The sequence below is a fragment of the Camarhynchus parvulus genome, chromosome 18, assembly GCF_901933205.1.
Source record: "Camarhynchus parvulus chromosome 18, STF_HiC, whole genome shotgun sequence".
Classification (NCBI taxonomy): Eukaryota; Metazoa; Chordata; class Aves; order Passeriformes; family Thraupidae; genus Camarhynchus; species Camarhynchus parvulus.
Window position 1 is genome coordinate 9,933,125 of NC_044588.1, and position 25,065 is coordinate 9,958,189.

The window sequence follows — 25,065 nt, forward strand, 5'->3', positions numbered from 1 at the left end:
CTCCCTGTTCCCAGCTCCACATCCCTCCCAGCACACCCTGGAATGTCTCTCTTATTCCACTCCTTACCCACAACATCCCAGAGCATTCTCAGCTTCTCCTTGACTCTGCTGGCAATGCCTGTCCTTGGATGCTGGGCACATTTCATTCATAATTCTCACTTTTGGTCCCATTTATGAAATAATTCCATAAAACAGGGGGCAGCTGGGCCCGGGGTCTCACTCAGGGGGTTTCCAGCCAGTTCCTTACAAACAGCCACACTCAGCCCCTCTGCCCTCCTCCAGTGGATAAAATGCGCTATGAAAATCCAGATAAACTCAACTGACAGTAATCTCTTTATCAAGACCATCAGTTACCTCGCTGCCAGAGTGAGATGTGATTAATCCAGCAAGATACAGGGCTGCTAAACCTGTGGTGTGTCTCTTTCCATTTCCAATTACCTCTGTGAACTGATGAATCCCTCTCTCCAAAGCTGTTCCACCAAGTGTACCACTGATGTCAGCCTGACAGCCCATCTGCTTGTCTGGACCATATTTCCTCCTTCTCAGAAAAAAAAACAACCCTGTGACACCTTCCAGCTTCAGCAGGTTTCTCAAAAATCCATGTTGCTTGTACTTGTGATTTCCCAGTGCCAGTTTGCTCAGAGGCTGATTCACTCCGCAGTTTTAATGCTCCTGTATTTTGTTTTTCCTCCTAAAGATGATAATTCCTCATCCTCCTAGCTTCATTCACACCCAAAAAGCAACAGCATCCTCATGGAAAACCAAACTGCTGAGCTGCTTTGGTCCACCCAGGCTGTCTCACTCCCACCACGCAGTTGTCCTATTCCGTTCTCAGTCCTTCCAACAAGGCTGAGGAATTCCTGGTTTATTTCACAAGTCTGAGCTCAGACACTGTGAAATCTCACCCTTAGCTCCTGCCTGCCAGGACGTCTGTCTTTGTTTTCTTCTGGGTTCTTCACTTACTCCAAACCTCTATTTGGAGATGGGAATTTATCCCAGGCATGCCTGTAGGTATTTTCTCTTCTCTAAGGAATAAAAGTTCTGGTCAGGCTTTACACTACCAGGTTTTGAATCTTTCCTTCTCTGTGACTTCTCTTACTGGTTCTCTCAATTTCTCAGCATTTTCCCTTCTGAACCTGAGAATTCCCTTTCCAGCCCTGCCTGGGATTTAATCTGTTCCTCAGCTGAAGCTCAAATGGACCCATGGTCCCAGGGTCCATCCTCTGAGGAACACTTCCATAAGGTCCTCAGGCCTTGCCAAGCCTTTCAACATTTCACTTTTCAATCCCATGGCTGCTTCCAGAGGGAATCAATGGCTTTCCCATCCAGGGAAAGCCAAGGGACACAACTGTCACAAATATTTGCTCTCCAGTCTCTCACTAACATCAGAAGGGGCCACACAGAGCCAGAAATTTGTTGGCCATAAGAAATATGATAAAGGGTTCTTGGTTGGCTCCTGGCCACACCTCCCTCTTCTTCTGAACCTGACCTGGAGGAAGATGCCTCTGCTCATTGCAGGGGTTTGGACCAGAAGAGCTTTAAAAGGTCCCTCTGAACTCAGACTTTTCTATGACTCTGATGTGGCTCCAAGTCCTTGAGCACTGAGCACTAAGATCCTTCTTCCAGCCCCATCCCAACCTGACACCAGTGCAGGGTCACCCCAAACTCCTGACCATGACAGGGACTCCAGAAAATGTGTAAATGTGGGACAACCTCGCAGGCCAAAGCCAGGAAAAACAGAGAATTTCAATTTAAGACAAAGAGCTGCTTTTGCAGATGCTTCATTGCTCTTGTCACAAGGAATCTCAGCATCAGCTCAGGGCAGCCTGGCCGGGGATGCCGCAGGGGGAACAGGTTGCAGTTTTGTCACTTTTATGCACAATTTTACATGACAGGACTGATTGGGAAGATGGCAGGAATAGAAAGGCTCTCACCTCCCACAGTCACCTCGGTACAATAAATAGGGCACCAAGGAGACTCAGTCTCCCGGGAAGGCTGAAGGGGAATTTTTAAGCCAGGATTTTGTAGAGATGGAATTCTAAACAACACATTTGCTCACACAGTGCTGCTTTTTCTTCAGTCATCAAACAGTGATTTACACCAACCTGCACTGTGGTGGAACCAATCCATAAACCTTGTATTTAACTAAAAATCCCCAAACCATTACACTGTGCTTGCAGCACACACCATCCTCTAGCTGGTACATGTCACACAAGCCAATGCGCTACAAAATAATCTGTAATTTAAGGAAGCCCTAACCAAGCTTGACGAGGGGCTGCAGGAGGCAGCAATTAGTGTAACTCATACTGAAGCCTCCAAAAAAGTTCCCACCAGTTGGGAAGAGCAGGTCTGACTCTCCCAGCTCCCATCAGCACCACAATCTGCCACACATCCCCTCTCCAGGTGCTCAGGATTGCCACATCCATTTATACTCCCTGTGCCATGGCTGCGTGGCTGGAATAGCTCTGAGAGCAGGAGCAGTGCTTTGAGCAGAACATCTCTCCATTTATCCCCCTTATCCTCCCTAAACACTTTATAACCACTGATTTTAATATTCCACTCATGCAAATCCAGCCTGCACCTCTGAGATGGGGGCGGGGGGGAGAATTTTTTTTTTTTTATTCCTCCTTATTTAAACATTCTTTAGTCAGGCTTTCATCATTTGCCAGTTAAGTCAACTAATTTTCTACTAAACCCAATTTCACTCATGGTTGGAGTGCAATTTCCCTGATTTTTCCTCGTGCCATGTACTATTAATGGCGCTTGAAATTACGCAAATAAAATTGATGAGCGCAAACGCCGCCTTCGCCGCCAGCACAGCCCAGGGATCTGCTGGGGAAACCTCCCCTCCCAGACCAGCCATGGATGGTGACCAGATCAGCACCTCTGGCTGGTGATCCAGGGGTTTCTCCCATCCCAAACTCTGGATCAGTTGAGCCCTGGCTCCTCTCTGGGAGGGAGCAGCCGGAGCGGCTCCGATCCAAGCGGATGCCGAGCTCGCGTCTCTGCCAGCTGCCTCCACCAGCTGTGCCTACTCCAGAATAAATCTCCAGCAGCTTCTTGTCCTGCTATTTTCCTCTCAGAGGTACTTTAATCAGCCAGGGGACCGTCCCCTCCCTGGGCATGGTGCAGGCGCTCTGGAGTCAGATGACTGCAGGGTTATCTTTACATCCCATTGACCTATTTTCAAATTAACCCAACGTTTCTTTCTGCGTTATCACTCCTGGTGCTGAGAAGTCCAGCACTAAATGGATCTCGTGGGCATCTCCTGGCAGCCTGGCCAATATTTTGTATTATGTTTAATTGCATCTTCTCTGCCCACATCTGCTGCTATCAGCAAGGCTGAGAACAGAGCAGGGATGCTGTTCTCCCTGCTCCCTCAGCTGCAAGAGCCCAGCAGGCACAGGGATGTTATCCAGGGATTAAAGGTGCCAGAGCCAGGTCTGAGCAGCTCCCAGGGGTCTGTGACAACCCCATGACAACCAACAAGTGCAAATCTAAGCCACAAAATGAATATCCTACTGCCTGCCTTCTGCCCCAGCTCTTCCCCTGCTGGAATGAACCCTCACTGGAAATGAGGATTTCCAACCAATTTCAGCATCTGCAATGGTTTCACTTTTGCAAGGTGCACCAGGACTGTTTCTCTGGTCCATCATTGATCTTGTATGACACAGCCCTACCCATCGAGGGAGGAAGTTCAGTAATCCTTTTATTTATTTACAACACCTGGAGATGCACAGGACGGTGCCAGAACAAACACTTCTTTCTGCTCGGAAACTCAGCAAATATGAAGGAACTTCCCAGGAAAGGAGAAATCAATACTTGGATTCCTGCAGGGAGCAGCAGAAACTGAGCACTCACGTGCTGGTAGTGCCTGGGCAGACCCTGGGACAGATGAGCTGTTCTCCTGCTGTCCCAGCTGCTCCAGCAGCTCCAAAAGAAAGGAAGAAATCCTTTTTTTGGAGGACAAGATCTCTGCTCTGTGAGGGTGGTGAGGCCCTGGCAGAGGCTGCCCAGAGCAGCTGTGGCTGCCCCATCCATGGGAGTGCCCAAAGCCAGGTTGGACTCGAGCACCAGGAGCACCTGCTAAAGGCTGAAAGTTCTTCCCCATGGTGCAGAGCTGAGCAATCCACAGCTTTTCCCTGCAGCTCCATCAGGATCACACAGAACCAGCCACTTCTGGCTGTTTCCACAAGCAGTTCCTTTCTCTCCCACACAACAGCAGGACTGGTTTTGCCAGCTGGCGAAGGGAGTGAAGCCAGAGCCTGGGCATGGCGCAGGTTTTCATGTGAACAGATGTGAGACAGAAAGATGGCTTTCATCTGCCAGGAGACAATCAGAAATGTGCTTTCTGGACATGGTGTTTCCATCTGAACAGCCCTTTTTGCAGCCTGAGCACACCTCAGTGAGCACAGAAAGAGCAGGAAAATCGCAGCTCTCGCTGTGTGCCAGGCACTGAGAGGAGATGGGGCAGTGGGAGCACAGCCAAGTCCCACCACAGCTCCAAGGCTCCATCCTCCCCAACCCAGCACAGCACAGGGAGGGTGGCTCAGCACCCAACCTGCTGGCCACAGCAGGAAAGGGCTGCCAGCACAGGACACAGGCACGTGCTGCAAATCCAGTGCTTTGCCAGGACTAGAATTAAGAGTCCAGAACTTGACACAGGAGCAATTAAGCTCCAGGAACGCTTTGTAAAGCCCTGACCCCAAGAGGCATCAAATCCCATTTTCTTCGACTTTCTGTCCTGCTTTATGAGCAGTTAATTTCGAGGGGACCATTGAGAAAATCACCTGTCAGTGCTTTTCTGAACTCCCCAGCAGCTCACAGCTCTGCAGCCCCTTCTCCCCCAGCCTCTCCCTTAGCCCCAGAAAAGCGGCTGGACGTGCCAAGATGACCACTCCCATGGCTCAAGGATGAAGGTAGGAGCTGGAGCATCCAGGAGTGCCCCTTGTGCTGCTCCTCCCAGGGAAAAAAGCTGAGAGGATCCTTCCTGCCTGACCCCAGGGCACGGGTTTATTAAAGCTTTTTTTGTGGGCACAGCCATTGCTCCAAAGTGCTGCTTGTAATTTTCCAGCATCTACTCATGAGCTGCCTCATTAACAACCCAGCTCAGAGCTTTCAGGCACTTCCCACTCCTCCCCTAGCAAGCAACAACACCAACACTGGCCTGGATTCTCACCTCCCTGAAAGCACTTTTGGGCTACCAACACAGCACCAGGGATCTTCAGCATGAATCAAGTGTTGCTGTTCAGATTTGGGGTTCAGCTTCTTCTCTCCCTGCTTCAAGACAAGGCTCAAAATGCTGCTGGCTGCCCACCCAGCACAAATCTCAGAGAGAAAACAGCTCCTGGCTCCCTGCTCCAGCTCGGCAGTTCATTTTCCTTCTGGGAAGATGCACGCAGAAACACAGAATGGTTTGGGTTGGGAGGGAACAGATAACCCTGTGATTCACCCCTTACCTCTCCAGAGGCACCAGAAGCAGCTCACAAATTCACTGGGAGTTCAAAGGAGAATAAACACCTGCACTTAGCTCAACTACAGGAGAAAAAAATAGCCCCTGGGTAGGAATCAACAGTGGAATTCACAGATCTTGAAAGTCTGCAGTGGGTAAAAGATAACCCAAATAAACTGGCCCTGAAAAACCAATCTGTGATCTCAGACCCCACAGGGACATTTCGACAGTGCCAAGCTGAGCTGGGGATGAAGCCTGCAGATTCCCTGAGCTCCTTATCTTTGTTCCAGATTAACATCAGTCCCTAAACCAGAGGAAGAAGCATTTGACACCCCTGTCCCTCACTGCTGGGCAGGGAGAGGTGCCCAGCACACACATGGGTGTCACACTCCCAACATGTTTTCACCCCCAGCCCTCCATCACCAGCTTTTTTGACCAGGGCCTTACTTCTACTCCTTCATTTTCTTGATCCTCAGCATTCTGACCCACTCCAGACCACCTCCAGGCACTGCTGCATTGCAATCAATACAGATGCTAATCATGAACAGCTCTGATAACCACTGGCTGAAGTGTATGCAGGCAAATCTTCCAGTGATCCCTTGCCAATGATCAATACACGCAGAAAAATCAGCTCAGAAATTTGAAGAGCCAAAAATAAAAATAATCCAAACCAGGAGAGAGGTTAATCTGTGCTGAATAATTTATGGGCTCCAGTGAAGGCTCTGCTGGGCTGGAGCAGCTACAGCTCCCAGCCATGAAAAGAGCAGGGGTTGCCAAAGAAAAATACACAAGGATGGAGTCAATGTTTCACACTGCTGGAGCAAAATATCCCCAAACCCACCCCAACACTGCTCAAGGTCAGCAAGAGACAGCCAGGATGGGAGAGGACAAATTCAGGCTCACTCTACAGAGGTGCAAAGCTTTGCTGCTTCAGGGGGGTGCAGGGAACAGGAGGGACAAGGAAGCAGAGTGCCTGGGTCACCACTTCCCCAAGGGACAGGGATTTAGCTTTGCTGCATCCCCCAGCCCAGCTCCAGCCCTTTGTGCATCCCTGGCTCTCTGCAACCCCTGCCCAAAGCTGTGGCTACAGGTAAAACGCCTCCAGGCTTTAAGGAAGAGGCCAAGATTAACTCTTAGCACACCTCAGGACTAATTACTCATGTTCTGCTAAGCCTCCCACTCGCTCCTGGTCACAAAAGCTCTTCCCAGCACTGCTCAGAGGCAGCAGCCCAGCAGCAGGGATGTCACTGACAGATCTGCAGGATCCAGCAGCAGGATTGCTGGCACCACTCATTCCTCTGCCCCTCTGTGTGACACCCACGTTAACCCATCTCCTGATGGGCTGCATGAAGGTGCCAGTGGTGACCCTCCAAGCACTGGGCTTGGTCTCCACAGGGACAGAGGGGACACGGTTACATCCCCAGCTCCTGCCTCCACTCACCCCAGCCCATTGAGAGGAACAGTGGATTTGTCTTTCCAAACAAGCTGTGGGTCTGCTGGTAGATAAAACCAGCACTGGGAGATCAAAGAAACAATGGGAAGGATTCCACTGATTGATGAATGGAAAAAGATATTTGCTTTTACAAATAAACTTTAGGTTTGCTGATAAATGAAATTGGACATGAAAGAGGAAAGAAACAATGAGGAAGAAAAACCCCTAAATTCTATCAGAATTAAAAACTAAAAGGGAGGGTTGTACGTTAGAGGGGAATCTCTGGTATCAGGTGTATCAGGGAGTCTGTACCTTCCAAGTACCTCAGAAATGGGGCAAGAGAGAAGGGAAATGTGGGAAATTGGGATAAAAAGGAGGCTGCGTCCTCCAAAAATCTGAGGCCCCAGGGGAATGCCCCATGGCCTCTCCCTTTATTCGAATAAAGTAAAAGGACTCCTCTGTCTCCTTTTTGGACATAAACTTCTGGTATTTGTGGATTAATTTTTCTAACACCATCAACATGAAAGTGAGCACTTGATGTGGGTGTCCAACATTTAAAACATCACCAAAGGCAGGCACAGGACACGTGTTTGGGGAGGTGGGGACAGTTTCTGGGACACTGAGAAGGGCAAGATGTGCAGCCCCAGCCTGGCTCACTCACTTCCCATCTCAGCTACCCAGGGGAAGAGATGGAGCTGCTGGTCCCAGGAGTCCCAAGGGACACATCCAAATCTGCATCAGAGGAGCTGTCATCAATGAGAAGTGACCTCAGGTTTCTGGCAAAGGTAAAATACTCCAGGCAGCAGGGCAGCTCTCACAGCCAGAGTCACTCACAGAGGGAAACGGGTGCTGCAAAAGCTCCCCGCCTCCCTAAACAGCCACCATGAGGTTTGTCATTATAAAACACAAACAAGAACCACACAACGACAACAACACAACCCTCCCAGCCATTAACTCCTTTCATCCTTGACTACACGGGTATTATTTAGCATGTCACTCCCACCTCTTTGAGGAGATGCTGCCTCTTGCATTAGGACTGGGATTTTTTTAAAGTTAATTAGTTAGGAGCTAATTCTATCCATTAATTCTGAATGCTGCAAGGGCTGGGTTGGGGGTTTTGTTGTTTTTCTCCAGGATTGTTGGGTTTTTTTCACTCCCTTTTCAGCATGGCTCATTACGTGGCCGATGCTGGCTTAGACATCTCCCAAAGCCTGCCCAGTCCCCGAGGCAGCTCCAGGCTCTTCTTGATTTATAACCCATCTAATTTGCAATTTCCTTGGTTCTTGCCCTCTGATCAGGAGGAGAACAAACCTTATGAGGTGACAGAAGGCAGCAGTGTCAGCCCAGTAATAACAGAACAGCATCAGCAGAGAGGAACAGGGCCTACTGTTAGCTTCTACCTCTTTTTCCATCTAATATTGGTCTCTCTTGGAGACTCATCCTGTGTTGCCCCATGGCAGAAAGAGACAATCCCTCTGTGGGAAGTGCCTCCAGCAGCAGCAAATCCCCCCAGAGGTCCCCAAGTCACCCTCAGCATCTCCTGAGGTGGGACAACCTGGGGACCACCACCCCCTTCAAGGGATGCACAGAAGGGAGGGAAGGGAAGGGAAGGGAAGGGAAGGGAAGGGAAGGGAAGGGAAGGGAAGGGAAGGGAAGGGAAGGAAAGGAAAGGAAGAAGGAAAGGGAAAAGGGAAGGGAAGGGAAGGGAAAGGGAAAGGAAAGGGAAAGGAAAGGAAAAGGAAAGGAAAAGGAAAGGAAAAGGAAAGGAAAAAGGAAAGGAAAGACACTAACTTCTCAGCCACCAGCAAAGCCCCAGGGGTTTTGTGCAGCCATGCATTGTGGGAAGAGCCAGTGACCTGCAGGACACCTGCACCTTGCAGCCACCTGGCCACCAGCCCAGCAGGGAGCATCCCTGGGGAATTGGCTGGCAAAGGGAGCTTTCCCATGGCCAGCTCCAGGCAGGTGTCAGTGGACACAGGTGATGCTGTGTGCTGGCAGCAGGGAACCTTTCTGCCCAGATCCAGCACTGAAGCCACAGGGCAGAGCCCTGCTCCAGATATATCCACATCAGCTCCATGCAAAGCATCACCATCAGTCCCTCCCACTTTCCTGGGATGCAGAAGGATGGGATCTCTCCTAGCCATGACACTGGTGGTGCAGTACAGCACCAGCACTGAGATGCAGGAGGGCAAAGAGCCTCCCCAGCCTTCTCAAACCTGCTGCTTCCACCCAAGCCCTCATGCAACCCAGCACTCACCTCTGCAGCTCCTTCAGGGAGACTGTGACCCTCAGGCTGTGTCCCAGCATGAAGAGGGCAGCCAGGATGTCAGCCCACTGCACCATCTCACCCAGAGGGCCTCCCTTCAGCACCCGTGGGCTGAAAACGTCCCCTGACTCCTCTGTCAGGAAGCCAATATGGACAAGGATCTGCAGAGACAAGGAGAGGAGTCAGCACTGGGGAAAGGGACAATCTGGGTTTTCCAGCCCAGAATGACTTATGGTCCCTGATTCCCTCTAGCTCCTTTGCAGGCTGTAATTACTCAGGGAGCTCAGTCAGGTGTGCAGACAAATGAGCCATGTCCAATTAGCACAGACCCAATGGCCAGAGCTTGACCCTTTGACTGCCACTCGGTGTCCCGGGGCCTGGCTTGTGCTCTCCATGTACATCCACGGGCTGGAGCTGGATTTCCCAGCACACAGGGGCCAAAGGCACAACAGAAACACCAACAGGAGGGCCAGGAACCTCAGCTATCCTCAGAGGAGACCTGTCACACTCCAATGGCAGCCACACACCATCTCCACCCACCAGGACCCGTTTCCAAAATCCACCCCACTGCTCAGCAACACCAGTCCTGCCACATCCCAAATGCCTGTGGAATCATGTCTATGGACAAGAGACCAACCCAACAGACCAACCCTACAGACCCACACGTGGCATTCAAATTCTCTGGAAAAATCCTTTTGCCCAGGATTTTTCTCGTGGGAAGCTGAGAAGCCTCAGAAAAAGGAAAACAATTCTTTTCTCATTTGCTTCTCCTCTGTTTTGCTCATGTGGAATGTGTTGGGAGATTGTTTACCCACAGGTGATTGTTTCATTGGTTTCTGCTGTGAGTTGTTTTGACTCTTTGGCCAGTCAGGGCCAAGCTGTGTTGGGACTTTGGAAAGAGTCACAAGTTTTCATTATTAATTTTTTAGTATATATTATACTAAAAAGATATACTATATCTTTATACTTATAAAAGTGTCTTTTCTGTATTCTTTAGTATAGGATAGTATATAGTGTTTACTTGGAACGTGTTTGGAGATTGTTTACCCACAGGTGATTGTTTCATTGGATTCTCGTGTGAGTTGTTTTGGCTCTTTGGCCAATCAGGGCCAAGCTGTGTCAAGACTCTGGAGAGAGTCACGAGTTTTCATTATTATCTTTTTCACCTTCTGTAAGTATCCTTTCTGTATTCTTTAGTATACTATAGTTTAGTATTCTTTGATACAATATAGTATGGTAAAATAATAAATTAGCCTTTTGAGAACATGGAATCAGATTCATCATTCCTCCCTTCATCGGGGCACCCTGTAAATACAATACCCACGTGCTCCCATAAATGAATTTCCCTCCCAGCTGTCCCCGGGCTCAGCCGCCCCGAGTGTCCCCAGGCTCAGCCGTCCCGAGTGTCCCCGTACGTGTTTCTGGTCCCGCTGCCGTCCCGCCAGCCTCTGCTCGAGGCGCCGCGCCGCCCGCAGCCACTGCTGGGCCAGGTGCCGGATCCTCTTCTTCATGAAGCTCAGGGACTCCTTGCCTGTGCCAATGAGCTCCAGCAGGCGAGCCAGGTCCCTCCGGAACGCTGCCTAGGGAAGGAGCATGCTCTGCACGGTGAGTGTAGGGAAAGAGGAGCTAGTGGAGTCCCTGGGCTGCCCCGCGGCCTGGGGGAGGTTTATCCATCTCAGCAGAGGAGATCTGAGCCCTTCCTGCTCCCCTGGAGCCGTGGCAGCTCCTCCACTTCATGCCCCAAATCCAAGAGGGATCCCACTGCACTCAGGGCTCCTCATGAGAACACAGATGGCTCAGGAGAGGAAAGGCATGGAGGAGATGAGGCCACAAAAATGATCAGAGGGATGAAGCATCTCTGCTCGGAGGGAGCTGGGGGTGTTCAGCCTGGACAAGAGAAGGCTCCAGGGAGATCTTCTTGCAACCTTTCCATACTTATAGGAACTTATAAAAAGACAGGGACAGAATTTTTAGCAGGGCCTGTAAGAGCTGAAATGAGGGATGCAGGACTCCAGGCTGCTCTCCAAAATGCAGTTTATTACACCCAAGATGTCACAGCAGTCCAGGGTCATGGGTGACAGAGCCTGTGCCTACAGCTGTCAGCTCCAGCTGCAGGCAGCCCTGGGGACCCTTTGGTTTTGGTTATATTGCATTATATACTTCTCTTTGCTGAGCGTCTTAATACAGTAGATCCAGTCTATACCTTAACTGTTATCTATAGCCTATCATAACTACTATAATTACCAGATTCATGTTACCGTTCTCCGATCACTAAAAGTTAGTACATTACAGTTTAAGCTCGAAGTTGTTTTTCAGTTTTCTTGCAGTGGAAAATTCTGAGGCCTTTTTTCTACTTGCAACATTTGATGACTTGTTTGCCTGTGCTATCTTTCTGCTTGGTAAAAACATCTTCTTGTTTGAGGTGGGTTTATCCTTTGCTCTAAACCATAAAAACCCCTTCTAACTAACACAACCCTTTGCCTCCTTGGTTATCCAGCAAGACTGGCTCAGCAATTCTTTTCTTCTATATCGAAACTTGCTTCCATCTCTATTCCTTCATCAGACTCTACATTAAAAATCTTTCTGCTAAGCACACATATCTGTGAGACTTTCTTGTCAAACTTTCATCCTTCCCAACAAGGGCCTGTTGCAACAGGACAAGGAGTGATGGCTTTAAACTGAGACAGCTGACTTAGAATAGATATAAGGAGGAAACTTTTCATGATAAGGGTGATAAAACACTGGCACAGGTTGCAAAGAGAGGTGACGGATGCTCCATCCCTTGAAACACTCAAGGCCATGTCGGGCAGGCCTTGGAACAACCTGTTGTACTGCAAGGTTCCCTGCCCACAAAGACCCCTTCCAACCCCAACCACCCTGTGATTCTGTGAAAACCCACGTCAGGCACCATGGCCCTGCTGAACCTGAGTGTTTACTTCCACTGATGCCTCCCCACAAAGCCCCTGGCCCAGCAGAAGCCAGGCTGGGCCCACCTTACCTGCGCGCGTGGCGGCGGCGGCGGCGAGGGCACGGCCGCCGTGTGGTTCCGCCAGGGCAGGGGGGGACAGAACCACTCGACCTCGCTGAGGTAGATGAGGAAAGAGCACTCGGTGCCATCCACACCAAAGAAAGCATAGCAGGGGTCAGAGGTCCAGCGGGCCCTCATCCACTGCAAGGGGCAAAGAAACACATGAGGCTCATGGAAGAGGTCTGCCAGCCCTGCCAGCTGCCCCTGCTATGGAAAACCTCTGCTCTCCATCCCCCTTCTCTGTCTGGGAGATAAAAATGAAAGGCAGAGGGTGGAAAAGGGCTGCAAACCCAGCCCCAGTGCCACGGGGCTGGTGTTCACCCACTCGGGGCCTCCAGGGAATGCGGGGCAGAGGGAGAGCCAGGGAGGTTTGCTGGGGCTCCCTGGGTTCCTAGCACTGGTTCCAGCCTTCCCCGGGGGCACAGCCATTAATCCCCAGGAAATGATGCACCACAGGGATTTCTTCTGGCTGGCTTTGCTGGGGAGCTGCTGATCTCATCGCCCCTGGAGCAGCAGGGCAGGAGACAGATCTGCCAGCAGTCCCCAGGGATGATTTCACACAGAGGAGAATAACCAGGGACCAGAGCAGCGATTTATCATCCCCCACAACAGCTCTTGCCAGCCTCTTCCTAATTCAACTACAAAAACAAATCTGCTCAGGGACAGGTTGCTGTGCCCAATCTGTAAAGCACAGCAATCACCAGGAGGGGAGATGGGATTACAGCCTTCCACAATTGCATTACATCCTGAATTTACTCAAATCATGGAAAGAAAGGATGGCTAACACCCCTGGAAGTGAAAAATCCACATCATTTTCTTGTACCCCCCAAATCATTTTCTTGTACCCTTTAACATCTTTCCAGGGAGACTGGGCCCTGCAGAAGCCTGAGCTTGAAGCACGTTGGCAAGAGCAGGGAAAAGGGCAATGCTTTTAATTAGTTGATGTAAATATGCTCTCTGACAAAGCCATCATGCTCTGGGCCAAGTGCCAGGCTGCATTCCGGTATGAAGAGCAGGCTGGGTCAGGCAGGACTGATTGACATGGAGGTTCTGGCCACCTGAACGAGGTGCTGCTCTGGGCAGTGCTGGGCATATTCCCCAGACACCAGGGAATGCTCCAGATATTCAGAGGTGATGTGCCAGAGCTTCCTCCTCGCTTCTGGCATTGAACACACAGACTGCAAGCAGGGAGGACTGCAGGCAGAGGTGGTCCCACAGCTGATTCTGCTGCAGCCTGTGGCTTCAGGGCTTTGTACCCCTCCAGCTAAAGGTACATTTGGGGAAGGCATTACTGGGGGAAAACAATCCCATTTCTGTAGCAAAGCTGCCAGAGAAGGTTGGACACCTCCCTTGTGTTTTCTCTTCAAAGCACAGCCCTGCTTTGCTTTCCACACCTTTGGCTCTGCTGCTCCTCCTTCAGTGGGCTGCATCTTTCCAATAATAACAAACATTTTATCCTGGAAATCATCCCATTCCGCATTGCCCTTCCCAGTTTAACCCCCAGGGTCACTGCTTTGCGCCCTTCCATCCCAGCTGGAGACCCTCTCCCAGACAGGGGACCCCAACTCACCTCCACCTTCCCAGCACAGTCGGGGTACTTGGGGTCTCTGGGCACCTCACACTGATCCCTCCTGCCTTCCATCCCTGCAGAGAGACAATTTGGGCATGGGGAGAGCTGGGGTGTGACAGAGGAGCAGCTAGAAATGCAGAAGGGGAAGGGATGGGATGGGAGGATGGGATGGGATGGGATGGGATGGGATGGGATGGGATGGGATGGGATGGGACAGGGCTGGCAGCCCCCAGGCTTGTTCATTGGTGCCACAGCTGGGCTGGCAGACAGCCCCATCCCACTGGATGGAGCAGGACATCAAGATGTGAAGCATCTTCAGCACCCTTCCCAAAACAGGGAGGAAACAGAGGAAACCACAACCATTCAATGCAGGGAATGTTCTCTTTCCCTAAATCTCAGCAGGTGCATTTCCAGCACTTCCCTGTACCCTCTGCCTGGTCCAGACCCCGAATTCCACCTATCCCCACTCTTGTAAGCAGGCTGCAGGATCGAGGGAAGCACTTGACATCCTTTATACTGTAAACTTGCAATAAAAGCTGTCCTGCTGAGCTGCTGGAAGAAGACTCAGCCCCCAGGGTGAGTTCCTGAATAAGCCATAAAGTGGTTAAAATGGCATCAGAATCTTTTCTGCCTCCATGTCTGGGTCAATAAAAGCCACCAGCCCCCCTCTAAGCCCTCCTTTGCCCATAATTGAAAAGCATGAGGTGCAAGAGGCAGTGGAAGGATCTTCAGCCTAAACCGCAATAACCATGCAGGCATGTGAGGAAGCATCTGCAGAGCCCAGCTGCCCTCCCAGCAGTGCCACAGAGGGATGGGAATGTCTCTCCTGGTGCTGAATCCCAGACCCTGTGAATTTAGATCCAAACCACCAAATTTTTCTATCCAGGCGCTTGTGCTGGCACTGCTCCTCACCTTTAATTTTGCATTTAATTCCCCAAAATGTATTCCTCACAGCCATTCAAATTGTCACCACTCATCCCCCTGCCAGGCATGAGCTTCCCAAGGAAGGCAGCCTCAAGATCAGCCTCCATTTCTGGGACTTTTACCAAATTTGTCATGGTTGGACCTTCCCATGGGCACAGCACAACACACAGGGGATTTGGGGCACTGACCTTTCCCATTCAGGAGGCTGTTCCGGAGAATCTGATCCACCTTTACTGCAATATCCGACACGTTCTGAGCTATGGCCTGGATCCTCTCCATCAACCCAGCTGCTGGCTGGAACCTGGGAAAGAAACCAAATTAACCCTGAGAACTTGATGTCTCCTGTTACTGTCATATTTTCTGAAAAATCTCTTTGCCTAGGATTTCTCTCCTGGGAAGCTGAGAAGCCTCAGAGAAAAAGGAAAACAATATGATCTCATTTGCTTCTCCTGTGTTTTGCTGCTTTGGAATGTGGTTGGGGATTGTTTATCCAGCATGTGAATTGTTTTTATTTAATGGCCAATCATGGCCAAGCTGTGTTTTTCATTAGTATCTTTCAGCCTTCTGTCTAGATCCTTTCTGTATTCTTTAGTATAGTTTAGTATAGTATTCTTTAATGTAAAAATATCATAAAATAATAAATTAGCCTTCTAAAAACATGGAATCAGATTCATTCCTCCCTTCAACAGAGGTCTCAGAAAATACCACAGTCTCCCAGTGGTGACAGAGGTGCTCAAAGAGAAATCCATACCCAGCAGATTGAACTTAGCTCCAGGATGAAACACAGGAATGCCTGATACAGCATTTAACAGGCACAGAAGTCACTGCCTTCCAGGAGGTTTGATTGAAAACCTATTTAAATCAGTGTTTTATACATATTCTGCCATTTTTTGAAGTGTGCTGTTAAACATGGATCCACCTGTGCATTTTATGCAGGGAAAATATTAAATAGACTGGCAAAAAAATGTTTTTTTTTTATTTTAGATGTGCTGTGTTTGAAAATCCTCTGCTGTGATAATTGGTCCTGCAGTAGAAAGCTGTGCTGAAAAAAAAAAAAAAAGAAAAAAGAATACAAATACAGAGAAAAAAAGGTAAAACTGAGGATGGCTAAGGAATTTCATGGGCTTGGAGCAGAGTGGTGAAAAACACACAGGATACGTGGATGTCCTGAGCCAGCCTATCCAAGAAGGTGGGGATCAGTTTTTCCTCCCAAGGAACAAGTGATAGATAGGACAAGACAAAACAGCCTCAAGTTGCACCTGGGGAAGTTTAGATTGGATAACAGAAAAAATTTCTTCGCTGAAAGTGAGGCCAGACATTGGAACAGCCTGCCCAGGGAAGCAGGGGAATCATCATCCCTGGAATACCCAGATGTGGGTATTTTTGGGACAGGGTTTAGTGATGGGCTTGGCAGTGCTGGGTTAATGGTTGGACTCGATGATATCAGAGGTGTTTTCCAACCTCAGTGATTCTGAGATTCAGGTGAGTGGATTTCCAGCAAGGAGCAGCAGCCAGAGCTGTGCAAGGACAGGGAACTGGGGCTGAGCTGGGCACTGCAGCCCCAGGAAAGCCCACAGGCACCTTCCATCAAGGCTTGAGGTCAGATCCCACCAGCCTGGATTGCTGCACGTGCTTCCATGGAATCAAACCTGGAATCAACACCGTCCTGGGTGAACAGCCCCACTGAACTGATCTAAGGAACACGTTGTGTGGACAGGAAAACAGAGCCCTGAAAGGGGCCAGGTGTCAATTAAAACCTGGTGTAAGCTGGAAAAAGGCAGAGAACTCCATCCATCAGCAGTGGAGCCTGCCAGGCCTGACAAGGAGGGAGCCCTCCCACTCCAACACCTCTCCCGTGTCTTGGTTTGAACAGACAGGTGTCTGCTAAGGAAGGCAGGAGCCTGCCTTGAAACAGAAAATGCAAACCCACTCCCTCTGAATTATTATAATTTTGAAATTAAGGGCCTCTCAGGCAAGGATATAGGAGTAGAAATAACAATTCTTTATTAGGAAAAAATAAAACATTTAAAAATATATAAAAATAAAAACACAGTAATGCAAAACAGCACTGCCAGAGTCAGAACATGCCCTGATCCCCTGTGTGTCAGGGGGTGGCACAGCCCCATCCCATGGGGGCTCAGCCCTCCTGCAGTGCCAGCTGTGCTGCTGCTGGAGCAGGGATCCTGCACAAGGGGGGAGTTTTCCTCTGCAGCTCCAGGGCTGCTGCAGATGGGCCTGGGCTCCCTCTGGCAATGCAGGGCAGCAGAAAGCTGCTCCTCGGGCAATGCAGGGGGCAAAGGCTGCTGTGCTGCTCCAGGCTCAGATTGGATCCAGGTAGGAATGCTTGGCTCCTCCCCTGGGCGCAGCATCTCCCCATGGGATGCTGGAATTGGATCAGCCCTGCAGGGACACTCACTGGCCATGGACAGCAGAGATCTCCTGGAGGGGAGGGTTGGTTGTGGGAGAGATAAAGAAAAAACTGCCCCATGGACAGCAGAGAACTGCCCCAGCTCTGATAGATGGAGATAGAACACACACCCCCAGCACATCTTGCATTTCTAACCTAGGATACCTGCCACTTCCACCACAAACAGCCACCACATCTCCACGAGTTATCCCAGTAAATAATTTTCCCTTCTGCAGTGTTTGGGTTATAAGTTTTCCGTCCTGCTGCCGCTGAGGTCGTTACAATACAAGGGAATGTCACACGCAGTGAGCAAAACCAAAAGGGCTACCTTGAATACTCGTGGCACAAAAAATATGTGCTGATGTCAGGTCCTTCACGGTGAAGTTTTATGTTTGTTCTCCGGCAGATCAGTGAACCCAAAGGCTGGGATTTAAAGTACCTCTGTCCTCAAGGCTAAAAAAATCCTGGTTTTATGAACCGACACTGCTTCGCTTGTTGATTTAAAGTCCATTTGCCAGCAGCGAGCAGCCCACATTTTTCCTTCTGGCATGGTTTACGACCATCAATATTCAGGCTGCATATCTCCACAGGGAGCCACTGATCTTGGGCTTTTAAGAAATAATAATTAAATGCAGAGGACACCATTGCCCCCAAGTCACTTCCAACCTTTGCAGAGAATAAACCCCAGGTATCCTGCTGTAACCAGTGCAGCAGGGAGGCTGCTCGTGAGGCCCTGGGAAAATATGGGCACAAAAATAACCTGAGATAAGCTCTGCTTGTCAGCATGGCTCCAAGGAGATAAAATTGTCCTGGTCTGAAAGCTCGCAAACCCCCATTTCTGCAACCCTTTTTCCACCAGCAAGCAGCCTCAGACCCTACAGGTGATGCAGAGGCACTCAGTAAACACCTGGGATGGGCAGTTTAGGAGGAAACATCAAATAGATGCTGTGAATTTAGAGCCAGTGAGCCCAACTCCTGTTTTCAACAGGGAAAGGATGTGGGCTTGGTGAAGATGCTCCCCGGTTTTCTCCATCACTCATGGCAAGGAGAGAGGATGACCACAGCCACAGCAGCACTGTTCTCACCCTTCAGAGCAGTTAGATCAGCTCACAGTCCAGCTTCTGCCTCTTCCCAGAACCTATCCCAATCCTCACTTCCTCCCAAACACCCAAGGAACCAGGTGAGCCTCAAAAATCAACAGCAACCTCAGTCCTCACCTCCTCACTGATGACCTCCAGACCTCAGCTCAGCCAGGGCTGAGCACTGGGCAGCCTTAAAAATGCTCAAACAAAAGTTGGGGTCATTATCCTAAATAAATCACTTTCTTCCAGCTCAGCCTTGTCCTGCCAGGCAGCAACAGTGCTGGGTGATGGAGCTGGCCCAGGCTCTGTGCCAGCTTGCCCAGCTCTTGTGAAGCTACAGCTGCTCCCCAAACACAAAGACTTCACCTCAAAACCCTTAGATGCAAAATGTATTTCTGAGCATCACACTCCAGTCCTCCAAACAAGGCAGGCATCGCATGACCACCACAAGGCTTTCCCCAAAACACAGAGGATTACTGGAAAGGGACATTAAAAATGTCCACCATGACTCCTGGAACATATGAAAGTGATGCCTTGTGAAGGCTGACCTAGAGCAGAGACTGGACAGAGCTAAAGAATAAAGCAGGGATTTATTAAAGGCCTCCATGGATCCACCTTGGGCAGCACAAGCGCCCAGCCAGGGTTGCACCCAAGATGAACCAAAATGGTTACAAAATGCACGACCAGGCACGGGGTCAGTCACTTTGATCAGTTCTGCTCCATTTGCATCTTGCAGTTCATTGTCCAATTCCAGCTTTAGCCCATCAAGTCCCATCCTTGTTTCTCTCTCTTCATTCAACGTAGTTTGTGCTCTTAGGCCTGAGATTTGGATCATTTGTCCTTGGTCCCCAGCTAGACCAGGAATTGTTTTGTCTCCCTGCTCTGTGCACAGAGCTCACCATCCCCTCATAGGAAGCTCAGACTCACACACCAAGCAGCACAGAATCTGAAAGATATAAAAGCCAAAACCTGAGGCATCAAAAGGAGAGGGAGAAAAGTAGAAAAGTCCCTTTGAAACACAGAACCAGGCTCAAATCTCCCATGCTACTCACCCTTGCATGTCAAACTGGATGCCACCAAATCCTCCTGGGGTTTTTCTGAGGGAGGGATTTCAAGCCTGGGGAGAAGAGCCACGCTCCCAGCTGGGAGCACTGACAGGTCCCAGTGTTTGTGTCTGCTGGGTAACAAGGCCGTCACAGGAGCAGCAAATTTCATGTGAAGCATTCAGGAGATGACAAGCAGGTTAAGCATAAGTTACATCAACCATCAGCACAGCGATTTGTCACCCAGGCAGGGAACAAGAAAATAAGGCATTTAAAGGTGTATCTCCAACGTGAAAAGGTTCTGTGTGCCTCGTAGGAGTTTGATGCCTTGTTGTTCATAACTGGAGACACCAGGAAGGACAAGGTAAGTGGTTTGTTCTGCTCAACAATAGCTCAGCAGAGCAGGAATATCCCACCACATGGTTGATCCAAGCCAGGATGCCAGCACAGCCCTTGCCAGCCCAGCAGAAAAAGAATCTCCCTTCTTCCAGCACCACCACTGCCCAGGGAGCAGTTTTGTGCCTTTTCCCTTCCTGCTTTTTAAATTTTTCCATACTGACATGCTAAGTGCCACCAAAATGTGCTGGCACTATGCCAGCTATTGAAACTACACTAAATTACCACAGCTTTCCTAGAACAATTTTTTCCCTGGGACCTTAAAACCGTTTACTACAGCAAATACAGTATTTTAACTCCTAACCATCAATATAGATTTCGTCTTTATTATTTTCAGATTTATATTTCCCCCCATTGATTAAGATTCAGATCACACTGTGCCTTATAATGCTCTGTATACAGTATTCATCTCCTTTCAAAAACTGCTATTAAGATGTATCTTTCCCCACTGACAGATCATTTGCCATAGAATATAGCCGGAGGTTGGGTTTTCTGTCACTTTTTTATGCATTAATTTGGTTCCCTTCACTTTGCTCTTGTCCCCAACTCCACAGCACCAGCTCGGATTCAGCCTGTTTATCCCTTTACAAGCCACTGTGTTTTTATTGCCTTTTATAAAAGTGGCATTATGAAAAGATGAATCTCTTTCTCTCTGTGTGTTGTCTTCATAATACAAGCCCTAAACATATTTGCTTGCTCATCCGATATTTCTTGCTATTAACTTGCGAAAGCCATGGCTTTGGGAAGACCAATACAGATGGAGAAAAGCAGATGTTCTGAAGATAATACATCAACAAATTCAGCATTTGCACAGAGCAGTTTACCAAAGGATTTCCACTTGCTCACATCCAATGTCTGTGCTTCCATTTGCCTCTCTAAATATTTTTTTAAGTTTTTTGCCCAAAGACCCAAAGCAGAGCAGAAAGCAGCAGGGCTGGTGCTGCTGTTTCACTGCTCTGGGGACACAAATCACAACCAGCTCCACAGCAGCCTCAGTCTTCAGGACAGGGAGCTGAAATCCCACAGGGAAGGGAAAGGGAATGCCAAGGGAAAAGGAACTTTCCGGTCCTCCTGGTTCCTGCTGCAGCTTGTGAGGTGTTGCCTGTTCAAACAGGGGGGACATCTCCAGGAGAAATGAGCCCCAAGGGCAGCTCCATCAGGTCACCCTGAGGGCTCAGGATGCTCTTCCCATCCATCCATCTGTCCCTTCATCCCCAACCCCCTCCAATGGAAAACACCCAGAGTCACCCAACTCTGGGAAGTCACCAACTCGGTGGCTGGAAAGCTGAGGGGTCCCAGGGATGTGGGGAAAAGCCCACACTCATCTGAGTGCTGGATAACAAAAAAAAAAAGTCATTAAAATGTCCAAGAAGATGGAGAAATGAAAAGCTTTGCTGCACTAACATAAGAGAATACAAGTAAAACTCATCCATGCTGGAGGAAAAACATTTTTGGGAGATCCATGCCCTGGTGTGTATCTCCACATCCTCTCTGAGATGGTTTGTATCCAAAAATCCAGAAGCCAGGGCTGCCCATGTGGGAGAGGGCAGGACACAAAACCAGGGGGATTACTGGGGGGCTGATGTTCTAAAATTTGTGTCATAGTCCCCTGACACCAACAACCCCAACAGAGGAGGTGTAGCACGAGAGGCAGCAGTGGCTCAGGAGGCTCAGCTGTGCAGTTTCTATTTATTGGCCTTTTAACCCTGGATTTAATCCTCATCTCTGCAGTGCTGTTCCCCTGGGCTTGGATGAGCAGCCAGGCCTTGGACTGAGTGCTGGTCCTTGTGGTGGGAGGGCAGCACACCCTGTGCTGGGATGGGATGTGCAGGGAGGATTCCACATCCTGCCCCACCTGGGAATGGCTCAAACCCCCAGAGAGCAGAGCAAAAGCCCAAAGCTCTGCTTATGATCAGCATGGTAGAAATTTAGAGTCATGCTGGGGGAAAAAAGTGCAGAGGCTGAGGCACAGCTGCTTTGCTCCCCCCTGGAGGGGGCTCTGTCTCCCCCTCAGTGCCTTTCCTTGGACAAGGACAGGGATGTGGCACCTGGCTTTGCACATGTGAGAAGGTCCATGCCACTGTGAAGTGGGTTGATTCTTCACAGGCTCCTCCTGCCAGTCAAATGAAATAAAAATATTTTTTAAAAATACAGAGGACAGCATTTGTTCCCAGTGTACTTTCTGGGGTCTCTCTACATCCCAAGGTTTTCTACCTCCAGGTGACACAAACAGCTCCGTCTCCCCTCCACGAACACCTGAGAAAAAACCTGAGCTTACTCTGGCCATGTTTGTGCTCACTGGGAATTCACCCTGGGGAAATACCCCAGAGAACACGACTTGGGATGGGAGCATTCCTTGGAAACTCCTTTGAAGCAAATACCAGATGATGCATGGGCAGAGCCCTGACTGAACTGCTCCAACAGCAAGTTACATAATCAATCACATAATAAATACAGGAGCATTTAAGTCACTAAAGCACTTCCATTTATTTTCATTTCAGTTGATTGTGAGTGATATTTCTCACACAAATACTTCTCTAAGAGTCCGTGAGCCAACCCAAAGTCCATGGCTGCACACCCCAGGGGGGGGACACTGACATTTCAGTGAGCTGGCAATAAACTTCATGAAAAAAATGATGAAAACCAGCTTTCCAACCAAACCCTGTAGCTCACCAGCACAGCCAGCAAAGTATAACCAACACCATTAATTCAAATATTTTATCAATTCTATATATTTTATCAATACTCTCAAAGTGCTTTGAGACCTTCCCCAAGCAGAACACAAAGCTGAAGCCACAAGCCCAAACCCTCATTTTCCTTCTGACCCTCGGAGCAGAACTGGGCTGAGCCACAGGCCTGGGCAGCTGTGGGTTTATTTATGGGATCACAGGGGAATGTGAAAAGGAGGGGTTTGGGATCACCACTTTGTTGGGGCATAAATCAGATATATTTATTTACAGGCTGGGAGAAACCCCTTCAGTGAGCTGGGAAGGCATTGCCAGCCTCACAGGCTTAAATAAGAGGGATCTGCCTAAAAGTGAGCCCAAAACCACCAGTTTTCATCAGAATCCTTGGGGTGGAGGATCCCCACGGGCAAGATACATTCCTCGGCCCCCCATTTCCTTTGCCAGGTGTGTGTTTGGTGCTCATGCTCTGTTTAATTTTAGCAGGGGTATTTTGGCCCTCTGTTTGCTCCAAAATCAGGGGATCTGCTGGAGGTTAGCAGGTTCTGATTTTCCTTTTGGGGTAAAGCAGACACAGAGGCTGGGTAAAGGCAGCTGCACATCACCACTGCCCAGGCCTGCCCCTGTGCAGCCACCAAAAACAACCACAGCACAAAACCACCAGTGATTGCACTTGGCCTCAGGTGCCCATTCAAGAAGCCTCATTTGCCAGCCCTGTGATAAAGCAGTTTCCAGTGTGTCAGTGCTTTGGCATGGGAATAAAATTAATTATTAAACATTAAATATAAATATAAATATAAATATAAATATAAATATAAATATAAATATAAATATAAATATAATATATAAATATAAATATTTAAAATACAAATAAATTTTAAAAATAAATAGAAAGCAAAGCCAATTGTATAATTAATTTCAGCAAATTGAGCAGGAGGTGCTGGGGGAGGTGCAAGCCTGGGGGCAGGAGGGGAGGGTGTGAGTGACGTGGGCATACCTTGGCACCTGTCCTATCACCATGCTGGTGATGCCCAGCACCGTTTGTGCTGTGGGGCTCTTCCATGGTGCCACAGCCCTTGTGGAAATGTGGGTGCATGGATGGACCCTGCTGACAGCACACAGCCACCTCCCTGCTCTGCTTTAGAGAGAAAAGCAATTTATCTCAGCTGCGCAGGCCTGAGTTCCCCCATTTATGTTCTCTCCTGATCCTGATGGGGACTCCAGACCAGCAGTGAGTCCCTACACTGTGCCCATCCTCTCCAGGTAACACTGAAATGGAGTTGTGTATCCTGGAGAAAAGGAGACTCAGGGCTGCCCCCATCACTCTGCACAGCTCCTGAAAGGTGCCTGTGCTCACCTGGGGCTGGGCTCTTTCTCCAGCAGCACTGACACAACCAGAGCACACAGCCTCAAGCTGCACCAAGGGAAGTACAGGTTGGATAGCAGGGAAAAGTTTTTTTCACAGAAAGGGTGATAAAGTTCTGGAATGGCTGCCCGGGGAGGTGGTGGAGCCACCATCCCTGGGGGTGTTTAACAAAGCCTGGATGTGGCACTGGGTGCCAGGGTTTGGTTGAGGTGTTGGGGCTGGGTTGGACTCGATGATCTTGGAGGTCTCTTCCAACCCAGTGATCCTGTGAATTCTGTGAAATCATCCACAGATGCAGACATCCTCAGGAGCTAGCAAGGAAAAACTCATCCCCTCTGCCAGGATGGAACGGGCTGTGGGGCCTGTGAGGAAAGTGAGTGCTGGGGAGGAAGGCTCCTGTCTCCTGATGCACCCCGGCTCCTGCAGCAGAGCTCAGCTCAGCAGAACCAACACCCAGCAAAGCCAGGCTGGACCACAGGGTGGGTCTCACCTTCCCTGGGCTGCTCTGAGCAGCTTTGCCCCCTCTGAGCCCCTCAGGAGATGGGAGCCAATGCTCAGAGGGGTCCAGGACTGCTCCAGGCTCACCTGGGCTGCAGGACACCACAGCCTTGGCAGTGATTTCTCTGCAGCCAGCTCACCACCAGCAACAATTCAGGAATTAATAGAGCCAGGCTGGCAGGATGCAGAAACATCATCCATTTAGTGTCATATTGCGAGACTTTTAATTACTGGGGGAATATGGAGCCATGTAATGATTACAAGAACAAATACTTAAAGGGTGTGGAAATTAACTGAGCCTTGGCAGTAATTAAGCTTGAAGATTAATCAGTCGTTAGCAAATAACACCCTTTGCAGGCTAACCACCACGTGGGGACAGGGATAACCAGGAATGCCAGTGCTGCAGACCCCAGCCTTCCCCTCTGCCATGTCCCTGGGGGGTGGGGTGGGCAGGGGCAGCCCAGCTCCTGGAAAAGGGCTTTTCCAAGCCCCAACACTGCTGGGTTACAGTGCCAGCTTGGGTCAGCCACTTCCGACCCCTCCTTCCTCCCTCCCTCCCTCCTAAGCACTTTTCAGCAAGAGATCAACACCTCCCCTGCAAACTAATATTTCCCTTGCCCAGTAAACATCTCTCCAGGAGGCTTCCATAAGTACTCCTAATTTCCTTCCCCTCTGATGATTTACGAGGGTTGCATTCTATTAACAGCAGTATTGATTTTCCTGCAGCTGACTGGCAGCCTGCTGGCCCTCGTTAGGGAATCCATCCTTCCCTTCCCATCCCAGCAGGGCAGGATGCAGGCAGCAGGGAGCCCAGGCAGGGCTGGAGAAGGGATCCAGCAACCCCATGGGTTCACAGGTGCAGCCTGTGTGCCATCCCACAAAACCTTTGGGCAGGAAGAAAACTGGAGTGGGACATT

General features: G+C 49.6%; 1 protein-coding gene across 3 annotated transcripts in view; it reads right to left on the minus strand.

The window, feature by feature from the left end:
- The window catches only part of MGAT5B (alpha-1,6-mannosylglycoprotein 6-beta-N-acetylglucosaminyltransferase B), a 77,943-nt gene that overhangs the window by 21,318 nt on the left and 31,560 nt on the right, over positions 1-25,065 (minus strand). For all 3 annotated transcript variants that reach the window (XM_030962020.1, XM_030962019.1, XM_030962018.1), the window contains exons 4-8: positions 14,861-14,973; positions 13,749-13,822; positions 12,149-12,319; positions 10,566-10,730; positions 9,142-9,311 (exon numbers count right to left, since the gene is read on the minus strand). In XM_030962020.1, the coding sequence (XP_030817880.1) occupies positions 9,142-9,311; positions 10,566-10,730; positions 12,149-12,319; positions 13,749-13,822; positions 14,861-14,973 (693 nt within the window). The remainder of the gene's footprint in view (positions 1-9,141; positions 9,312-10,565; positions 10,731-12,148; positions 12,320-13,748; positions 13,823-14,860; positions 14,974-25,065) is intronic.